Source organism: Oncorhynchus kisutch, linkage group LG5 (assembly GCF_002021735.2).
Source record: "Oncorhynchus kisutch isolate 150728-3 linkage group LG5, Okis_V2, whole genome shotgun sequence".
Taxonomy (NCBI): Eukaryota; Metazoa; Chordata; class Actinopteri; order Salmoniformes; family Salmonidae; genus Oncorhynchus; species Oncorhynchus kisutch.
The window spans coordinates 8030829-8052388 of NC_034178.2; the positions used below are offsets into that span (position 1 = coordinate 8030829).

Genomic DNA, 21560 nt, shown 5'->3' on the forward strand with positions numbered 1-21560 from the left:
CTCATTCCAAAAATTGTACAATTCTTGGTTATCTGCACGAACCCTAGTTTCCATAATGAATCAGAAATATACAAATTGGCTTAATGATTTATTTACTAACTAACTAAATAATCACACAGAACGACATAACAATCAAACAGTAGATATTGGTTACTAACAATGATAGAAAAGTCCTATATGACGGCTTGGTAGACAAAGGAAAGGGGACTGAGAAAGAGCGGGAAAGACTAAATTAATTCAATACACACAGTGGATAATTGCTAATACTTTGCACATGAACAGCCACTCATTCTGAAAGAAATTGCAATGTGGTTGTCTCTCCGTTGAAAACACTCTATCGTCCTGTAGAGTTCATAAGAGTCTCTGGTTAACTTCTAGTCACATCTAGGAGTGATGCAGCACTCCTAGATGTCACAATGTCTTTTGTGGTTGTAGGTGGTTGGGATGGACACTTCAGAGTACCATTGGTGACATTTTCGGCAGTTGTCAGTATTCTCGTACTAGGTTTACGTGATTTCTAGCTGCAGACTAGTAGTTCGTGCCATCTAGAATTAGCTCCTTCTTCTGTAGTGATCGACAGTCTCAGAGTTTAAACATTTCCAGCAGTGTATTCAAAACTACAGCTGTATGGTCTCCGTGGCTTATAGAATTGTAGCCATTCCAACGTGGGGACGACATACCGGCATTCTCTGACTTAATGTATATTTTGTAGGACAGTGTTTTATACTCTTGTGGAAGAAGGGGCAGTTCTATGATGCCTAATGTGATGTCTGGGCTCACGGGGGTGTGGCCACTGACTAGTTAATCGTTATATGAACATCCATACTCTCATTTAGAAGGTTAACATCACATTACATCTTTTCACAAATAGTTTCATGTTTAATCACATATGTTTCACAATATTTAGATGTATACTTGACAGCTGGGAAATGTACACTTTAAGAGATACAGTTATGTGTGTTTCTTGTCCTTCATGAGATCACCAAATGAAACACACTCGTCATGACTGTACTTTAAGTGTCCACGGACCATTCCCATATTCTCAAAAGTAGAAATATTGTTTAGTTCTCCTATTTTGGCAATTAGGAGTTTTGAACTAAGATAAGCTCTTTGTTCTGGTAGACTCTCTCCCTTAATAATGCATGGCAGTTTCTACCAGGTATTTATGACCTGGCGTAATATCATAAAACTTGTGGTGGGGATAGTGAGAGAGGGGGTGGGGCCACGTCGTGACAATTTTTACTATTTTCTAGATTGTAGAATAATAGTGAAGACATTAAAACTATGAAATAACACACACAGAATCCTGTCGTAAACAAAAAAGTGTTAAACAAATGTTTAAATGTTTTATTCTTCAAAGTAGCCACCCTTTGCATTGATGACAGCTTTGCACACTCTTGGCATTCTCTCATCCAACTCATCCAAGACCATCTCAATTGGGTTGAGGTCGGGTGATGCAGCACTCCATCACTCTCCCTCTTGGTCAAATAGCCCTTACTCCGCCTGGAATTGTGTTTTGGGTCATTGTCCTGTTGAAAAACAAATGATAGACCCATTAAGTGCAAACCAGATGGGTCGGCATATCACTGCAGAATGCTGTGGTAGCCATGCTGGTTAAGTGTGCCTTGAATTCTAAATAAATCACAGACAATGTCACCAGCAAAGCACCCCCACACCATCACACCTCTTCCTCCATGCTTCACGGTGGGAACCACACATGCAGAGATCATCTGTTCCCCCTACTCTGTGTCTCACAAGACATGGCAGTTGGAACCCAAAATCTCAAATTTGGACTCATCAGACTAAATGACAAATTTCCACCGGTCTGATGTCCATTGCTCGTGTTTCTTGGCCCAAGCAAGTCTCTTCTTATTATTGGTGTCCTTTAGTAGTGGTTTCTTTGCAGCAATTCAACCATGAAGGCCTGATTTACGAAGTCTCCTCTAAACAGCTAATGTTGACATGTGTCTGTTACTTGAACTCTGAAGCATTTATTTGGGCTGCAATTTGAGGTGCAGTTAACTCCAATGAACTTATTCTCTGCAGCAGAGGTAACTCTGGGTCTTCCTTTCCTGTGGCGGTCCTCATGAGCGGCGGTTTCATTATAGTACTTGATGGTTTTTGCGACTGCACTTGCAGAAACTTTCTTGACATTTTTCTGATCGACTGACCTTCATGTCTTACAGTAATAAAGTGACTGTCATTTCTCTTTGCTAATTTGAGCTGTTCTTTCCATATTATGGACTTGGTCTTTTACCAAAAAGGGCTATCTTCTGTATACCACCCTACCTTGTCACCACACAACTGATTGGCTCAAAAGCATTACAATAGAAAGAAATTCCCCAAATGAACTTTTAACAAGGCACACCTGTTAATTGAAATGCATTCCAGGTGACTACCTCATGAAGCTGGTTGAGAGAATGCCATCAAGGCAAAGAGTGGCTACTTTGAAGAATCTGAAATATAAAATATATTTGGATTTATGTTAACACTTTTTTGGTTAATACATGATTCCATATGTGTTATTTCATAGTGTTGATGTGTTCACTATTATTCTACAATGTAGAAAATATAAAACATGAAGAAAAACCCTTGAATGAGTAGGTATTCTAAAACTTTTGACTGGTAGTGTAGGCTTCCAAACTCTGTTTTAGACGATACTGACTTTATGACCAAAATGATTCTATTCACACTTTGTAGTAGGTGTGTCCAAACTTTTGACTGGTACGGTATATATATTTTTTTACATAATCACTACATCTTAGAGAAGACAGCAAAAAATGGCTCAAGTCATGTACTTGCATCATGTACTGCCAACATATGCTTTTGTAGGGGACCATTGTACGTTTCTAATGTTTCAGAGGCACTAATGCCAAAGTAATCATACTAACACACAACAAATACTACTAAGAAATAAATATTGTTCTAAGGAAATGCATATAGTGTTTGACACGACATTTTTGACATTTGACAGTTTGACATTTTTTTGTTTAAGACCTGTATAAGATGCAATATAGGTCGCGTTGCATTTTTGCAATTGTGGTTCTCAAAGGGATAAAACAGAAAAAAACGTAACAGTTAAAATTAGGCATTCATTGTTTGGAATAGGGATAAAACATAAAAAAATATGAAAGAGTGCATAGCACTGGGATTGAAACCTCGACGCCGTAGCTTGCGTTTCAAGCCCTTCCTTTATCCTAATCCACAACGCCTTATCAAGCCGCGAGCCTACTAGATGGTAATAGGTGCTCACATTACCCCTAGTGGATGGTATCGAAGGCATCTCCCAACATCCTGGGAATCTGGACAAACGTTGAATACTGAAGTGGATCTGGTGTGACCTGGCTGCAACAACAGCGCTAGAGGGTGTTGTGATGTGTGATGACCCGGTGGACATTTTTCAGAGCATCAGACTGCTTGTTCAGGGACACCCAGACACAGAGTGAGCAGGAAAACACCATCCCACCTGCCTATGTGAAAGAGACAATGGTGTAGCAACGGTATAGGATCATCTCTCTACTCCCATGACATCACTGCCTGAGGCTAACTATGTCTAACACCACTGCATGTCAGTCGATACCACACACAGTGAGTTAAAACAGGGATAAAACATGTTTCTTGTTGTTATTCCGAACAGGAACCTGTTGCTCAGAGACCTTTGGTATTGTGTTATGTAATATTGGGGAATGGGCACTGACATGATAGGACATGTAGTTCTTGTGGGCCATTGTCTGCTAGCTTTTGTTCTTTTTTTCAAATCAGTGTCTGACCAGCGAATCCAGGTATATGCTTGCATGTAATTAAATGCCAGGCAAAGCATGAAAACCAGTCTAGTTGCCCTGATGTAGAGGATGCAGAAGAAGTTATGTCACATGCCATGTTTTATCAGTGACCTTGTTTACAGCATAAAGGTACAGGACCTGACGCACCATAGAAATGATTCATTTATTTTACTCAGGGGTGTGAAGTGTTGGCCTCCAAGGATTCACGCATCGTTCGTGGGAGGCTCACTTCGGAGTATGGGAGAAGGAGAAAAGGGCAAAGTCGTGATCCTAGTACTCCTGAGTCACGCCGTTCATAAAGGCAAAGAAATTGACATCCAAAAAGGTTCATACTTACAAATGTAAAACAATTTTGGAATTTACAAGCCACACATACATTATAGGTTGACTTTTGCATTAAGATTAAAAAAAGCCTTGCCTGTCCTTAGCCCTCTTTATGCTGTGATCGTATCACATAAATCGTTTTTTTTTAGATGCCCTTGGTGTTTCCTCCCATATAGATATTATCAGATATTGAATAGTAAAAAAAAAATCCTCATCGTAAAGGGTTCTTACAGGGATCTTAGAAGGTCAAGTAGCAAGAAGCCATTAAAAGTGTGGTGAGTGGTATAGCTTTCTTTTGATTAGATACAGATGCTGAAGGAAAGACGTTAGAATCTATTTCCTTTGTAGAACTCCCTGCAACTGCCTTCAATGTCATCTGACCACACTCAGGAGTAGCGCACTTTTTTTTTATAGAACTGTATTTAAATCTCAAAAGTTTCCATATACCCTTCCACTAATGACCAGGGATTTCTCCCAGTTTGAGATGTTAACTACACAAATGTGGCTAGTGATATTTTGCAATGAAGAGAACTAGTGTATTTGGTAAATTGATACAGTAGGCTGTCATTTCATATACTACATTATCTCCTGCTGAGAGAACATTCAAAATAGAAACTGACTATAAGGATTCAGGTATTCCGTCCGCTTTATTGGCATTTTGGTTTTAAAAACAAACCATTTGAAATATCTATGAATAGGACAATTGCATTGAGTTTGAGTTCAACCATGTGCCTCCTGCTTAATGTGAGTCTTTCCTTTAACCATCATAGACCTTTCTTTACTCCATACAGCCAAAGATCTTTCAACAGAGGTCTTATCTACGTGATTTGTTTCTCGGTGTGTCTTATTTACTCAACATGTTTTCAGACAACAGGCTTGGATCACCCCAACGTTATCGTACATGATTCACTGTACAACAGTTTCAAGATATGTAACAGATGCTTCTTTCACATTTCCTCTGACACTCTGATTTATTCTGACCTCTTACTAGGTGAAGAAGAAGAAAATGCTTGATAAATATCCTCAACCTAGAGCGTGTCCACTTTAAACTCAGTGAATTGAGAATATTGGCTATAAATACATGAGATCAAGAGTAATTTCTCCTGACCCGAATACAAATTTACAACAGGGACATTTCAATTAATCTTCTCTGGGCCGTGGGGGACAAATTCCATTGTATTAGCGTCAATTTCAATCGGACATTAGATTGAACATGCTGAGGAGACCATAATGGAGGGAGTCACATGGGGCATACTGTTTGACCCCTTAGTTTGGTTTCCAGTGATACCTATTCAATATGTCCAATCAAGCAAGAAGACACGCTAGTAGTCCTTGTAGTATTGCTGTTCTCCTGCATGGGTTCAGTTATTTTTTACACCCCCGTTGATCATGCCATCCCCTATGGTCCTTAATGTGTTTTTGTTTTTGTATGTCATCATCGTATTAAGGCCATCCATTAGACTGGTAACCCCCCCCCCCCCCCCCCCAACCGTATTCTTCTGCCTGGCTCGTCTGTTGTTTACGTTGTTTACCCATGGGGCAACTCCATTTAATCCCTACCGAACATCACATTGTGGCTTAATATGGTCGGTTGGGCAATAATATGATAGAATGTTGAAATAAAGAAGACAGGCAGGCAGAATAGGAAGGGGAAAAGGGGGGGGGGGAAACGTCAGGATGAACAGCTCACATAAACACTCTTTGATAGGTGGATGGGCTGTCAGAGGAGCTTTTGACGCTTCATCTGCCGGTCGGGGGGGTTTATGCATGAGTTTTTTTTCCCGGAGTGGCTCAGGCTCTGGCTAAGGCTCTGCCAGTAGTGTTTGGCTGTGAGTCCTGCTCGGAGACTGAGTGACTGGGATGAGGCGGTATCGGGACGAGGGACATGGGCAGCGCCCGGAGGTTAGTCTCCAAATTGTCCAAAAGCAAGTGTGACAACCGTGGATGAGATTTTGGAAGGGGAAGAGGGGAGGTGAAGGAGGAGGAGAGGAAGGAAGAGGGGGAGGAGGAGGAGGAAGCTTCTCTGTTTTGGCTTCATGATTTTGCTCTCTCTAAAACAGAAATGTAGGACCTCTAACACCTTTTGATCAGCTTGGTTTTGTGTTTATTTTCCTCTTGAAAGTATGGTAGGTTGCTTTTCAGGCTTGTTCATGAGACAAACAAGGACAATAATTGTTGTTTTCTCTTCTGTCTTCAATAGTCATTTCCTCTTTCTTTTGCAGCAAGCGTTGGATTCCAACCTGAGTCATTTGGTCAAGAGGAACAATGAGTTGGAGGGGTTGATGGGAAAGTTGATCCAAACCTGTCAACATGTAGAGGTGAGTGCTCTATGCCACTGACCATGCCATTAGTTCAGAGATGCCCGTGCCAGGGGCATGCTGTATTTAGTTAGTCTAGTGCATGTGATGCACGCCCAATTCACCGTATGCTGTTCACCTCAGAGAAAACAACAAACTTTGTTCATTTTTGTATTGGGGTCAAATTTAAAATGAGAATGATGATTTTCCTGACATGCTTATGCCCATGTTGTCCTGTCGTCTTGAAGTAGTTTATGTGGCCACAGATGCTCTTGTCTCCGCTTGAGTTTGCTCATCTGAATTTGCATATAGAATCTTGTTCTACAATTTCAAAATGCACAATGTTTTCCTGATATGTAGGCTACTAATCATTGAGTTGTCAAGCAACACATTATACAAATGTATTATATTATATACGTGTCCAATTTAAATATGCACATGTACAATACAATCAGATTATACTGATGTATCTATACGGAGACAAAAGATTGGTTGTGCCACTTCTTTAATGAAGGTTCTTCTGGATTAAGCCTTTCTGACCATTGCCACTTGTTCTTGGTCTGTGATGATTCAAATTAGATGCGCCTGAGAGGAAAGAGTCACAGCCCCATGGTGGACGAGTGGGCTAGGATATGACATGTCCTGAATCTTTATCTTTATACTCTAAGCAGAGATCGTATTATGTTTCCATGGCCACTGTCACCAGTACACTAAAACGTTTAAGGACAGGCCGCAGGTCCACTTTGGTCATTTCATTTAGCCTTTTAAAATCCACAAACCTGGTCCTTTCAAAATGGATGTATTTAAATAATGCATCAGAGAAAAAGAGGGGAAATATCTGACCTCGTTTTCATGGTGGATGTAGGTCAGAACGAATGTGTACATGGTTTTTAAACACACTTCCACCCATTAAATAATGTGTGTAGGCTAACTCTTGAGTGTTTCTGTGTTTTTGTATGTGTGTGTGTGTGTGTGTGCGTGAGTGTGTGTGTATGTGCAGCTTGTGCTCAGTGAATCAACTTTGCAAAAGTAATTCGCGTGAATAATTGAGGAATGTGGAATGACTTGCATAATTATTGTGCAACTCATGAAACAACTTCATTAAATCTGTAGATTGTAATTTGCTATATCCACCCCAAGGATTACAGTTAGAGTTATTTTTAGTATAGTCATCATCACTGTGCCTAAATGTGCAAGGGAGTGGAAAGACCCCCTTTCTCAGCACTTAACGAGAGTACACAGGACGCGTGTGTACTTTTTGGAGATCGCTAAATATTTTAAAAGCCTTCTAAAGAAAATCAGCCTCTCTTCCAACTTCTGTTAAAAGTTTGCGCTCTTTTGACGTGCAAATTCCCCAGAAACGCATTTACTTTGGGTTAAATGAATCACTTATGCTCCTGCCAAAGACTCTGTCATGTCCGTCACACACCCTCTTGCCACGGCAAAAGGCTGAACCCACAGTGTGTCAGCCACGTGTACTCATGACGCTGTCAAGGCAACATGGCCACAGCATGTGTGTGCGTGTGCTTGTTTGACTGTTTTTGTAGGTATATAGGGGGGCGAGAGAGAGAAAGAGACAGAAATGTGGGGCTAATTAATAAGTATTCATCTAATCTAATGAATCTAAGATTTCACGAGATGCTAGAATGATTTAAGAGGAATACAGTGTGTCCTCACTGAACATCTATCTCCTACTGTACACATAGATGGTTCATAAGACCTAAACTCCACAAATATTCAATAGTAGATCAGAGGAGGGAGATAGAGTGAGGGAAAAAAGTTAACCCACTGTTCCTAGGCCGTCATTGAAAATAAGAATTTTTTCTTAACTGACTTGCCTAGTTAAATTATTATTATTATTTTTTAAAGGCAGCTGGGATCATAGTCACCAAGAAAACAATTGGTAACACACTATGCTGTGTAGGACTGAAATCCTGCAGCGCCCGCAAGGTCCCCCATATACATGCCCGTCTGAAGTTTGCCAATGAACATCTGAATGATTCAGAGGACACCTGGGTGAAAGTGTTGTGGTCAGATGAGACCAAAATGGAGCTCTTTGGCATCAACTCAACTCACCGTGTTTGGAGGAGGAGGAATGCTGCCTATGACTCCAAGAACACCATCCCCACCGTCAAACATGGAGATAGAAACATTATGCTTTGGGGGTGTTTTTCTGCTAAGGGGACAGGACAACTTTACCGCATAAAGGACGATGGACGGGGCCATGTACCGTCAAATCTTGGTTGAGAACCTCCTTCCCTCAGCCAGGACATTGAAAATGGGTCGTGGATGAGTATTCCAGCATGAATTGATTGATTGCTTCTGTGGACAGGTGTTTTTTTATACAGGTAACAAACTGAGATTAGGAGCACTCCCTTTAAGAGTGTACCTGTATAGAAGACACCTGGGAGCCAGAAATCTTTCTGATTGATAGGGGGTCAAATACTTATTTCCCTCATTAAAATGCAAATCAATTTATAACATTTTTGACATGCGTTTTTCTGGATTTTTGTTGTTGTTATTTCTGTATCTCACTGTTCAAATTAACCTACCATTAAAATTATAGACTGATCATTTCTTTGTCAGTGGGCAAACGTACAAAATCAGCAGGGGATCAAATACTTTCCCCCCTCACTGTAGTGGATCTCACCCAGGATCTCCTCTAAACCCTGTGAACGTACAGTAGAGAAACCCACTCACAAGGCGAAGGAACCTAATTACTGGCTTTGGAAAGACAGATCTGTGTGCGTTTCAGTGAGTCCCTTTCATATCATAAACAGCCTGTCCACACCAGGGAGTGACCATAACACACCTCGTTGGCTTGGCAACTCTCAAACAATCCCCTCTTTCACGACTCCCCTCTCTGCTTTTCGCTTCGCTTCGGTTGAAACTTGTCCAGGTGGTGAAATCTGTGTTTCACCAGGACATAACAACGGGCACCAAAGAGGCATCTATTTCAAAAGCCTGTGGCTAGTAAAGTGGATCTGAGTGTGCATGCACTCAACAATCACAAAGCTTCAAGATCTGTAGACTAATCCAAATTCTACATAGAATTGAGCACTGTTAGACTCAGCAAAACACAGGTGCAGTCATTCCCTATCTTCTGTAGTAGCCAGAAACAAACACAGATTAAGGTACTGTGTTTCAATGTTGATTAATTCACCTGGAGGTTATTATTTACAATGCAAAACCAACTGACATCTGAATTATCATTAGTTGAACTATAGCTTTAAATGGAGACTGCAAGATTCTGACAATTAATGTTTTTCTACTTTTTTCTAAATCATTGCCCTGAGACAGGTCGGACGTTTTGATAATTACAAACCGTTAATGGGATACCGTGAGATTCGTCTTTTGACAAAGCCAGCATCAGATGAACTTGTGGCTACCATTTTTATATCTGCATGCAGTATGAAAGAAGTTAGAGGTAGTTTTGCAAGCCAATGTTGAACCACTGCTAACTAGTGTTAGCGCAAACCATTCGCTAGCGTTCCAGTAGACTTCCAGTCATTGTGCTGCCGCTAGTTATCGTTGGCACTTGAAACTACCTCGAACTTTCTTCACAATGCACACAGACATAAAAATGGTATCCATGAGTTCGTCTAACTCTGGGTAAGTAGAACAATAAATGGTTTGTAATTACAGTTTACTTAAGGCTGTGAATTATCAGACAGATGAATTATGTTTCATTTGTGTTTTTCAGGTCAATGCATCGCGGCAGGAGGGAAAGCTGATGGAAGAATGCGACCTCCTGATTGACATCATCCAGCAAAGGAGACAGATCATTGGGACCAAAATCAAGGAGGGGAAGGTATAAGTTCCAGGAGTGGCCATGGGTCTGAAAGGGGAATCCCATCCAACACACACAATCCTCTGCACTTTCACTGAGCTGCAGTCTGAACTGTACGGCCTGGGAAGGAATGTAATAGTAAAACAACAGAAGGGTAAATGTCTCTCGCCTTCTGTTCGGGGTCTGCATTGGATCTGTTGGAAAGTCCACCATCTGTTCACTCTCAATCTGTTCATTTATGATGCAAAGTGAACATTTGAACAAGGTCACCAGGGGAATTGGACCATGCTTAATGATCAAAATGTCCGACCTACAGGGCATGTCTCAATTATTTTTACTGACTGACTGAGTTGGAATTCGCTCAAAGCTAACTATTTGTAGTCAGAGAGGAAATGAAAAGGACTTCACACTTTGTGTTACTTTTACTTGCTTCAGTTCCCTTGCTGTATTTCTGTTGGCATTGGAATTACCAAAGCAGTCCAGGGTTAGTCAGAAACCAGGTTCCTGCAGTTTAAAGGGCGGGACTTCCTTCCTTCCTGGTCTCGTGTCAGGACTTGAGTCAGGAGCGGGGCATTAAAGTAGAAGTACCAATATCAGGGGCCAAAGAGGCAGTTTAGCTCTGGCCTTTCGGCTGGAAATGAAAACCTACCTAAATCGAAATCCTTTATGGTGGTCGGTTGCCGCTGAGACGATAGAGAGATAATTTGGTATTTTTCCCTGCTCCTACTCCTCTGGTATTGTCCAGATATAGGATGCGGGAGACAAGTTGTTTCATATAAATACAAAACAATTGCAACAGAAATATACACATACGAATGACACCAAAGATTAGTTGTTTAGTGAGAGTGGGTCAGAACATGTTGATGAGGGTAGTGTGTCTGACCTAAATACAACATCCAACCAACCACATTTCAGAGCCCTCAATCACTCTCTCTAAACCTCTCATTAGGTTAAGAGAAAGCAACAAGCAAAAAACATCTGGATACGATCCCAAATGCCCCATCTGGGCTAAATCTCTACCATCCCTGACGTGGGATTCAGTTAATCACCATCGACCCATTCTAACCCACCTATGTCCTATCTGCTCTATAGGCAGTCCGGATCAGGAAGCTAGCCCAGCAGATCTCCAACTGTAAGCAGTGCATCGAAAGGTCCTCTGCTCTCATCACCCAGGCTGACCAGACCCTGAAGGAGACGGACCACGCCCGCTTCCTCCAGACCGCCAAGAGTATCACCGAAAGGTGAGCCAGGCCAGCAAGGAGAGTGTGGTAGAAATTCACTACGAACACTGACTAACCATTGGCCATTGGCCATTCACGGTCAATCCAATGTGCAAAGTAGTGGGATAGTTGTGAACTAAACCCTCTGGGATATGTGTTTGCGTTAGGGTTTCCATGGCAACCGCCTCCTCTCAGGTCCTGATTCCAGAGATCAACCTGACAGACACATTTGACACGTTCGCTCTGGACTTCACCAAGGAGAAGAAGCTGCTGGAGAGCCTGGACTACCTCACAGGTATAGAGTACAATCAGCTCTGGTTACTAGTAGTGGTGGGCGCCAAAAGTGATAGTTCAATACAATGTATAATTTGGAAATATTTTGATATACTGTAAATGTGTTGCCTATATCATGGTTTTGCTTTATATCATGATATCTACTATATAAAAGCACTGACAATATATGTAGCTATAATCTATTGTTAAGAGCATGAGTTGGCATCTCTCTCTATAAACATAACCTAAAAATGTGGTTGAATGAACTTAACCTTACTGTGGTCCAAAGTTCCACATCTACATAATGTCAAAATTGTCTTTGTTTTTGTCAATGTTATTGCATGTTATTGCAGTACACATATGAATAGGTTTCTATGAGATCGTGGAAGAGGTTGTTGTTAGGTCTTTGCGATGGCAGAGGGCTTCGCTTGAGCGTTGGCTCACTAAGTAAATTAGTCTGAGTCATCGATGTGTACACACTGGCGGAGGGTGAGAGCGAGAGAGGGTGAGAGCGAGAGAGGGTGAGAGAGGGAGAGAGAGAGAGAGAGATGAGAGAGAGAGATGAGTTGAGAGAAGAGAAATATGTCATCAGCCAAATCACACTATCAACCTCTGAAATATCATCTGGGCTATAAATGATCATTAGCAAACAAAAGCATGGCAATCAGTATAAGTCACTAGCCTTCAGTCCTCCTTTAAGAGCCACAGTACCTTGTTTGAGGTGAAACGGCATGCTCAAAGGTGAACCGCTGTTATTCCATTGTTATTTATGCCAGAGCACGCATAACATTTTCCATTCTTACCCTTCTCATTACCATTATCTAGCGCCAAGTCCTCCAGGCATCAGAGAAGAGCTCTGCACTGCATCGTACGACACCATCACCGTCCACTGGACCTCAGACGACGAGTTCACAGTGCTTTCCTATGAGCTCCAGTATGCTATCTTTACAGGGCAAGCCAACATTGTCAGTAAGTATCTGGGTGTCGGCAAAAATGCAGTCACACATACCAGAAACACCTTCAAGCACACAACTATCTTCATAGGTCAAGCCAATGTTGTCAGTATGTATCAGGGTGTAAGTTAAACTACCCTCTGGCATACCAGACACACCACCAGACACACAATGGTATCTTCACATGGCAAGCCAATGGTGCTAGTAAGTGCACAGAACGCCTTGAGAGAACACTTTGTGCTCACAACTCTCTCCTGATGATACATTTTGTATTTTCCAACTCAAAGCCCCGCGATAAATCAAGTGCAAAGCCAAACAGCTGGAGGACTTAAGAATCAAAACCGAATCATGCGTATCTTCTCACCGAGCCGGTCGACTAGGGCCAATGGGGTGAGCTCAAATCTCAGGATCTCAGCTTGAGTTATTACAGTGTCAAAGGGGACAGAGTGGGAAGGAGAGAGGGAGACAAGCTGACTCGGAGCGAATTACAGTCATAACACGAATCAGTGCTCAGAGACCTCCTCCCCCACGGATCACGCCTGAACGCCACACTCATGCATACTTCACTGGGCAAGCAATATAAAATGAGGTCAGGGGGTGGGAAATATAGCTTCTTAGATGAAGAGAACAGAGGAGGAAGTGTGGTTTGATGAAAGCGGACGGCTAGCAAACAAGGTTATAGGATGTCACGAGCATAAATAGGATATGATGTCTCGTATTGTGAGCATCTAACGTCACTTCAAACAATAGCATTTAGCAACAGCTAAAAGAAGAAACTGAAAACTACCAGAACTATAGCTTTAATATTGCAATACATCCCCAGCGTTGCTGCAATTTGGAACAAGAGCTGCTGGCTTTTTCCACGCTTTAATCATGTTCGAAACTCCAGTGCCCCCAAGTTTGAATGCCTTTCGATACTGATATACAAAATGAATGAACATAAATGTATAATAGAAGCCTCCCATGTTCACCCTTGAATGATAATTGAACATAACAATTGTGTCAGATGCTGTCTTTGGAACTCCGTTGAGCAGACGCCTCTCGAAGGGCCTTGAAACATTTTTTTCCCCCCAAGTCTACCAACATCAGCACTTTTCATGAGGGGTGGCGTAAACCCAATGTGACACGTGTTTTTTTCCCCCACTTCCCCCTCTCCTCATCCTCTGCACACGCTATGTTCTCTTCCCGCTCTAGGTTCACATCCAATCACCAGGTCTAAGCTCTGGGCTGAGGCTGAGGTGTTGTCACAATGTCACATCTTAGAAATGTCTCCGAAAAACATGGCAGAGGAAAACGGGTGACGGCAAACACTGGTCCCATCGGGTCTCACTCAGGGTCATTTAACTGCAGGACAATTTAATAACTCACTGTGTTTTCTCTCACCAATGTAAATGATGTGTGGCGGGCACTGCATTCCAAGATGGCTTCCGTGTGTGAGATGAGAAGGGCGCGTTTCCATTTAAAATATTAACAAACGTGCGGTACATTCACAGTGCACTACACATTTACAGCAGGTCAGCCTTCAGAACACACGTTAGACATGATGACGGGGTAGGATGGTACATGGTAGCCTATAGGGAAGGACAAAAAGGTGTAACGGGTTCGCAGATGTCGCGTGAAGCTTACGGAGAGTACACGGTGCACTCAGCACGATGGCCACTCTGTCAGAGAATTAAGCCTACGGGCATCAATGTGGCACGGCACAGCTTAGTACAGGCCTATCAATGTACAGCACAGCCAGTCCCATGGAACAGCACAGCCATTGAGAGGTGAATGACCCTCCCCCTCCTAACACCCACAGTAACCACATGAAACAGAGTGAAAAGCAAGAGAGTGAACGGCAATGGAGAGGGAATGTGTTGGATCTTAATAAAGGAATCACTATTAATGGCATAATGCTGCGTTGCATTCTGGCTGACTGTTTTTTTGAACATCACTGGCATAATGGATTGACTTTGTATGATAAATTACCCCTCAATTTCACATGTTTACTACACCCTCCCATGCCAAAGTCCCTTTGGACAAGAAGCATTGTCTGAACACACTGATCATGAATCCTTCCCCTCTCACTTGGGTATGATTGAAAAGGCCATAGAATGGATTGAGGAAGTGACTGATTGTGGAATTTGGACCACTCCTCTCTATCCTATAGCTCTGGTCTCCTAGGATCACATGAATCGACTTCCTCCCCTTCTAACACAAACAGACTCAAATCTACACCTCTCTTACACTATAGATAAGACTTCGCTAACTAAAGAATGAAAAAATACAATATGTCGGGGGAATATGGACTTAATTAGGTGAATGTTGATAGTTGGTCCAAGTATGATACTTACCTTGGCTGAGGATTGGCTGTCTCTGAGGCAGGCAACATAAATCATTTCCTCATTATGTGACAATGAACTTTGCTCATGTCCTGGAATTCGGCAGTTGACGAGTGACCTTATTAATTGAAAATGTTTGCTCTTCAAAGTTTATCAAGGCCACACACTTCAACAACAAAGTATGTGTACTGTACATGTGTAGTCTGTGTTGTGGGTCTGTTATAGCCACTCTGTGTGTGTTTATGTGACTACGTGTGTGCAAACGGAGACATATGTGTGTTCACTCATACGCACCAATGCATAGCTGAGTGTGTATGCATGACAACACGGTAGCTGTGAGTCTGTTTCTCCCTCCCAGGCCTGTGTAACTCAGCAGACAGCTGGATGATTGTGCCTAACATCAAGCAGAACCACTACACCGTCCACGGCCTGCAGAGCGGCACGAAGTACATCTTCATCGTCAAAGCCATCAACCAGGCAGGTGCCCGCAGCAGTGAGCCAGGGACACTCAAAACCAACAGTAAGGGCTCCATACATTACGCCATAAGGAAACTTGGCATAATGACATGCAGTTTTAGAGAAGTCTCTTGTGATTCTTAGCTAATATGGTCACAGGATTATGTATCAATACGGTGTCCATATTAGGACAGCATCACATGTCGGGATGGCGTCCTAATATGGACACCATACATACAGCTACTGCCTTCATAGCCTATCCTATCCTAGCCCCTTGCTAACTTAACCATGTTGTCTCTCTCCGTCCTCTTCATCCAGGCCAACCATTCAAGCTGGACCCCAAGTCCGCCCACAAGAAGCTGAAGGTCTCCCATGACAACCTGACGGTGGAGCGCGACGAGACGGCATCGAAGAAGGGACACGGCCAGGAGCGCTTCACCAGCCAGAGTAGCTACGGAGTCGTGGGCAACGTTTACATCGACAGCGGACGCCACTACTGGGAGGCCCTGATTGGAGGAAGCACATGGTGAGTTAGACCTGGGTGACCTGATGGACCAATGTCTTGCTCTGAACCACATGGTGTTTGGCGCGTTGGATCTGGCTAGGTAGAATGACAGAGATAGAGGGGCGGTTATGTTACGCCACTTTCTAAGTAACTTTAAGGCACATTTATACAATGTAGACAGAGAAAGATTCAATGCACATTTAATAAGTATGAGTTTTTAACACTTGGTAAGTGTTCAAAAGTTGTAACGGTTCTCTTCTTCCTCTTCCTCTGAAGAAGAGGTGTAGCAGGGATCGGACCAAGACGCAGCGTAGTTATAATTCATGGTTCTTTTAATAATGAAACTATACATGAAATAGACTACAAAACAAGAAACATGAAAACCCGAAACAGTCCCGTGTGGTACAAACACTGACACAGGAGACAACCACCCACAAAACCCAACACAAAACAGGCTACCTAAATATGGTTCCCAATCAGAGACAATGATTAACACTTGCCTCTGATTGAGAAGCATATCAGGCCAAACATAGAAATAGACAAACCAGACACACAACATAGAATGCCCACCCAGCTCACATCCTGACCAACACTAAAACAAGGAAAACGATGGTCAGAACGTGACAAAAGTGTTGAAGTGTTTGGGGTTTAGAGGCTTGTTAACAGTGTCTTCTTACTTCTTTCTCCTCAGGTATGCGGTGGGCATCGCCTACAAGTCGGCCCCCAAGCACGAGTGGATCGGCAAGAACTCGGCTTCCTGGGTCCTGTGCCGCTGCAACAACTCGTGGGTGGTGCGCCACAACAGCAAGGAGCTGGCCATCGAGCCTTCGCCCCACCTGCGCCGCGTGGGTGTCCTGCTGGACTACGACGCCGGCTCGCTTTCCTTCTACGACGCCGTGGGCTCGCAGCACCTGCACACGTTCCACGTGTCCTTCGCCCAGCCCGTGTGCCCCGTCTTCAACGTGTGGAACAAGTGTCTGACTGTCCTCACGGGTCTGCCCATCCCTGAACACCTAGAAGGGTTGGAAACCCAGAACTGAGACCCCCTGGGAACTAGAATTCCCCCTGGCTAAACCAGACTAAGTTGGTTTGGGTTAGGTTAAGCCACCTTCAAGGCACTTTGGGCCTCTATGAACTAGCAAAGGTCGTCTTCAATCTTGAATCATCTCAGAAAACGTCATGCTACCACCTCCTCATTTCATTTCATTTTAGGGACTTTGGACCACCCCTTGGGCCAACGTCAATCACACAGACCACCCTCTATTCATCCACAGAACGCTGTTTGCAGTGGGAAAGAAGGGAAAAAGCTATGTAGCTGTACAGTTGTGAATTATAGCATTGCCCAACTCCCACATTCATGATTATGGAACCAAAGTAGACATGAATTTAAATGATTTTATTACTATTTTCTTGTGCTTATATGATAGATATTCATTATTGAAGTGTAAGAAATTAGCCTAGATAAATTCCAATATGTACAATTTCCCTTATGTTTACACATTGTTCATACATTATTTATGGTCAGTTTACCAGGGATAGGAGACATTTATAAATCTAGGGAAATTATTTTGATGCAATTTATCGATGTTACTTTCTAATCTAGAAAAGGTATTGTGTCCTAATACATTAATGTGTAAATTATACATATTTGTGACAACATAATTACTTTCTTCCTTACAGTACCTTAAACCCACAAGTGTAAAAGTACCGTCGCATTTTAGACAAGCAGGGAAACAAATTGCGTCTTTAATTTTTGTCATGTTTTGTCCTCTTTGCAATGGGATAGGTCCTTTGTTGTTCAGCCATGCATGTTAGTGAGAATCTCTCAGGTCTATTCCAAATCCTGTTTTCATCCATGAAAATAATGCAAACTACTTTGTCCTCTCCTGAGTGAATACTAACTTCCTACTGTCCTTAGCAGTTGTCACAAATCTAAACTGAAAAACACTTCCACTTTGTTGTTAGGTACAGTGAGGACAAGACTATTACAATAATTTCTCTATTCAGGTTCAGTGGCCGCTGGGAGGTCAATTTCAATGACAACAACCATGCCTCTGGGCATTTGTCATCCATATGTCACACAGGGAAGCACCACACTTACAAACTCGGTCATTATTTCACCAAGGTCGATGCCACCACGAGCCACAGCTTGACCTCAGCTTGACCACTGTATGACCCAGTGACCAGGAACTCAAACGTTGTATGATACGTCTCGCCACCACAAACAGGCACTCCATGATGTACATAGCATATTATGTTCTCTTTTACTCTGTCTTCTTTCGAAAGAAGGACCATCTGGATATTTTACAGACCATCCTTAAGTTTTTAAAGGAACACAATGGATTGGTTCACTCATTAATATGTGTCTTAGGTTTGGGATGATCTGTTTCCTTGTAATGGATGCAGCGATTATCTGCTCTTTAATGTTGCCACAGAAACTGTTTCGATTCAGTTGTATGTTTGAATCCGGTGGACACTATTTTAGGAAAGAGGATCGGAATGCTTGTGTCACTGTACAAATATGAAGTAGCATTTGTCGATTGTCAAAGGTTCAATAAAGAAAGATACATTTTAACTTGTTTACTGCCTCCTGTACTGTATATTTTATACACACCGACACGCACACACGCGCGTGCACACACACACACACACACACACACACACACACACTTTGTTGTAAACATCACTTTAGCAATAGTTACCGACCACCAACGTAGCCTAATATATCGCTTTTTCTCTTTCTAGAGCCTTGCCTTCCCACCATAAACCGGCCCATCCAGCCATCTATGTCTAAGTTTAGCCTACAAGCTGGTGAATTTATCTTGAGAACTTCCTGTAGACAACAGGGCCTCTTCCTGGTCCGCTAGAGGCTTTTGTCTCTGGTTCACAGGGGCAATGGTGTGACCGGGCAATTTGGGCCTTACCCAAAACAATATGGGCCTCAGACAAAACAACAAAGACCTGAATACAACTGACTGGGGTCCTTCCTCTTACAACTAACATACATGTTTGACAACAGTGTTTGGGAAGGTGTGTGTGTGTGTGTGTGTGTGTGTGTGTGTGTGTGTGTGTGTGTGTGTGTGTGTGTGTGTGTGTGTGTGTGTGTGTGTGTGTGTGTGTGTGTGTGTGTGTGTGTGTGTGTGTGTGTGTGTGTGTGGTACTCCCCTGAGTGTCTCAGGGTTGCCATCCCGCTGGGCAAAAACTGTGAAAATGTGGAAAACTGATTGGACTTGCAAAAAGTAAACATTTTAATCATATATATTTTTAAGCTGAAGTCAATGACAGGGTGACATCTTTGATTGATTTCACACTTGCATCATTTAGTAGACACTCTTATCCAGAACAACTAGGGTTAAGTGCCTTGATCAATGACAGATTCATTTTTTTATCTTCACCTAGTCAACTTGTGGATTCAAACAAGCAACCTTTTGGTTACTGGCCCAATGCTCTTAACCGCTAGGTTACCTGCCGTCAACATATCACATTGAATTTGACAACTCAACCAAATGTAAATCAAAAATAGATGTTGAACTGACATCTGTGCCCAGTGGGATGGTACCGTGATTCTCAAGAGGCAGCTCTTGCACCAGCCCAGGAAACTGTTAGGATGACATGATTTTCAATGACATCTCTTTTGGTACCCTGATAGAAAGGCTTTAGGGATTTCCTGTGTGTTTGGTGTGTGTGTGACGGCATATGTACGTTGTGCATGAGTGAATGTATATGCGTGCATGCATGCATGCTTGTGCGTGCATGCGTGTGCGTGTGTGCAGACAGGTGTGCATGCATATGTGACTGTGTGCGTGCATGTGTGTTGTTCATGAACTTACAGTGACCCTACACATCAATTACTGGTCAGTGGAGGTCATGACTGAGCAGGAGCGCTGTGACATTTACCTCATGGCTGGATGTTTGGCCAACACACCAGGAATCTTAGCTACCCGTGAGAGAACTGCCCAGAATCACAATCTACAGACACAGGAAGTGAAGGATAGTTGATAAGAGGGAAATAGGAAAAATAACAAAAACAAATGTCTATATCAACTGCCTTCATACAATGTGATAAACATTGTCTGGTTTCATGTGGCTATTTAGTTGTATAGCAAGCATCTACACACATTTCAATAGGACACCCATATTACTGGTCACGTATTGAAAGGAAAATAAGAAAAAGTTGGCCACATAATTATACTTTACATTATGGCACATGATACTCTTTTCTTTAAAGAAAAAGTATTACATCAACTGTGGATGCCGAGTCGAGTCAACTCCATGAATGGCCAGCAGAGGCCAGTATAATGTGAAAAGAAAGTACTTCATCCATAATCCATAACATCATTTGGAAAAATGATGGTCTCGTGCCAATGTCTAACGATCAGGGTAGTGATATTAGTATGATTCATTACAATAGGACCACACATGCTCAGTTGAATCTGTGTAGTCTGGCTCTTAGTATGGGTTATGGTGATGGTTAATCTCTCTGATACAGGTGTCCGGCTATCAACAATGATCTGACAGTACTGATTGTGCTTTATCAAAACAACATCTGTGAATTTGGAATACTATAACATAAACAAAGAAAACAAATAAGGGAAAGATCCTATTAATTCACTGACTACAGCTGTTCCATTAATCAACGTTGGATCCTAATCAAAAGCTTACTAATTCCTCTTACACAATGTTTTGCTTCCTGCCATGTGTAATAAATTGCCGTTTGATTCGCTGTGTGCCGCTGATCGATCATATGAAGGCTGGGAAGCAATTCAATTTGATGATTTAAGTCCTTCTGCAATGGGCACAGTTTTTCTCAAGTTATCTATCTGGATTTTGCCTAAATGCATGGAAATAGAATGAATAGAATGGGAGTCCCCATTCAAGTAAACTATTTGTCAGTTCTATTCATCCTATGTCTATGCATTTAATCCTATCCGAAAGGAAAAATCCAGATGGACAACTTTTGAAAAACTGGGCCCTGGGATTACAGGATCATTAGGATAGATAAATGAGAAGGGAGTAGTTTTGGAGTCAGTTGTAAACAAGCATAATTCTTGCTTCCTTCTTTCCTGGTCTGATCAGACATGATCGGATGGCCTAAATGTTCACAATGCGTGATTACAATATACAACAAATGGCATAGCGTGACAACCCTGACTTGCACATAACACATAATGCACCCATAATTCACTGTGTTAAAACACATGGTGACTTTTCATCAGATTGATATGGTTTGTACCAGCATAGTCAGACAGAGCATGCTCTGTATCCAGTTACACCAGTATTCACAGACAAAAAAGTTAAGAGAACATGTCAAAGAGGATAGAATTTCATGCACTTTCTTGACATCATAATGTCTCAAGTGAAGATGGTAAGGTCTGTAATCACAACTATTAGTATATAAATATGATATCCTCCTATGTTCCCTCCATCAATCCTAATCAGAACTGGGAAGGTATGAGGTCTGTAATCTAACATCCTAATAGTTCTGATGTTCTTTCATCAGACCTAATCATACCTGAGAATAGAGGGGGAGCTCTTTTAGAGCTGGGTCAGAATGACAAATGATGCGGTCGTTTCATCTTAAATCACATTTTCCTCCAGCCCTTTCTCTCCATTTGGTTGAGGCAGCTCTGACAGCT

At 42.2% G+C, this 21560-nt stretch overlaps 1 protein-coding gene across 1 annotated transcript in view; it reads left to right on the forward strand.

Annotated features, from left to right (window-relative positions):
* Positions 1 to 18504, forward strand: part of LOC109890604 (E3 ubiquitin-protein ligase Midline-1-like) — a 34768-nt gene extending 16264 nt beyond the window's left edge. Inside the window, exons 3-10 of the mRNA XM_020482550.2 lie at positions 6329 to 6424; positions 10107 to 10214; positions 11286 to 11434; positions 11581 to 11708; positions 12512 to 12655; positions 15322 to 15483; positions 15738 to 15945; positions 16616 to 18504. Coding sequence (XP_020338139.1) covers positions 6329 to 6424; positions 10107 to 10214; positions 11286 to 11434; positions 11581 to 11708; positions 12512 to 12655; positions 15322 to 15483; positions 15738 to 15945; positions 16616 to 16964 — 1344 coding nt within the window. The 3' untranslated portion in view covers positions 16965 to 18504. The remainder of the gene's footprint in view (positions 1 to 6328; positions 6425 to 10106; positions 10215 to 11285; positions 11435 to 11580; positions 11709 to 12511; positions 12656 to 15321; positions 15484 to 15737; positions 15946 to 16615) is intronic.
* Positions 18505 to 21560: the final 3056 nt, after the last annotated feature.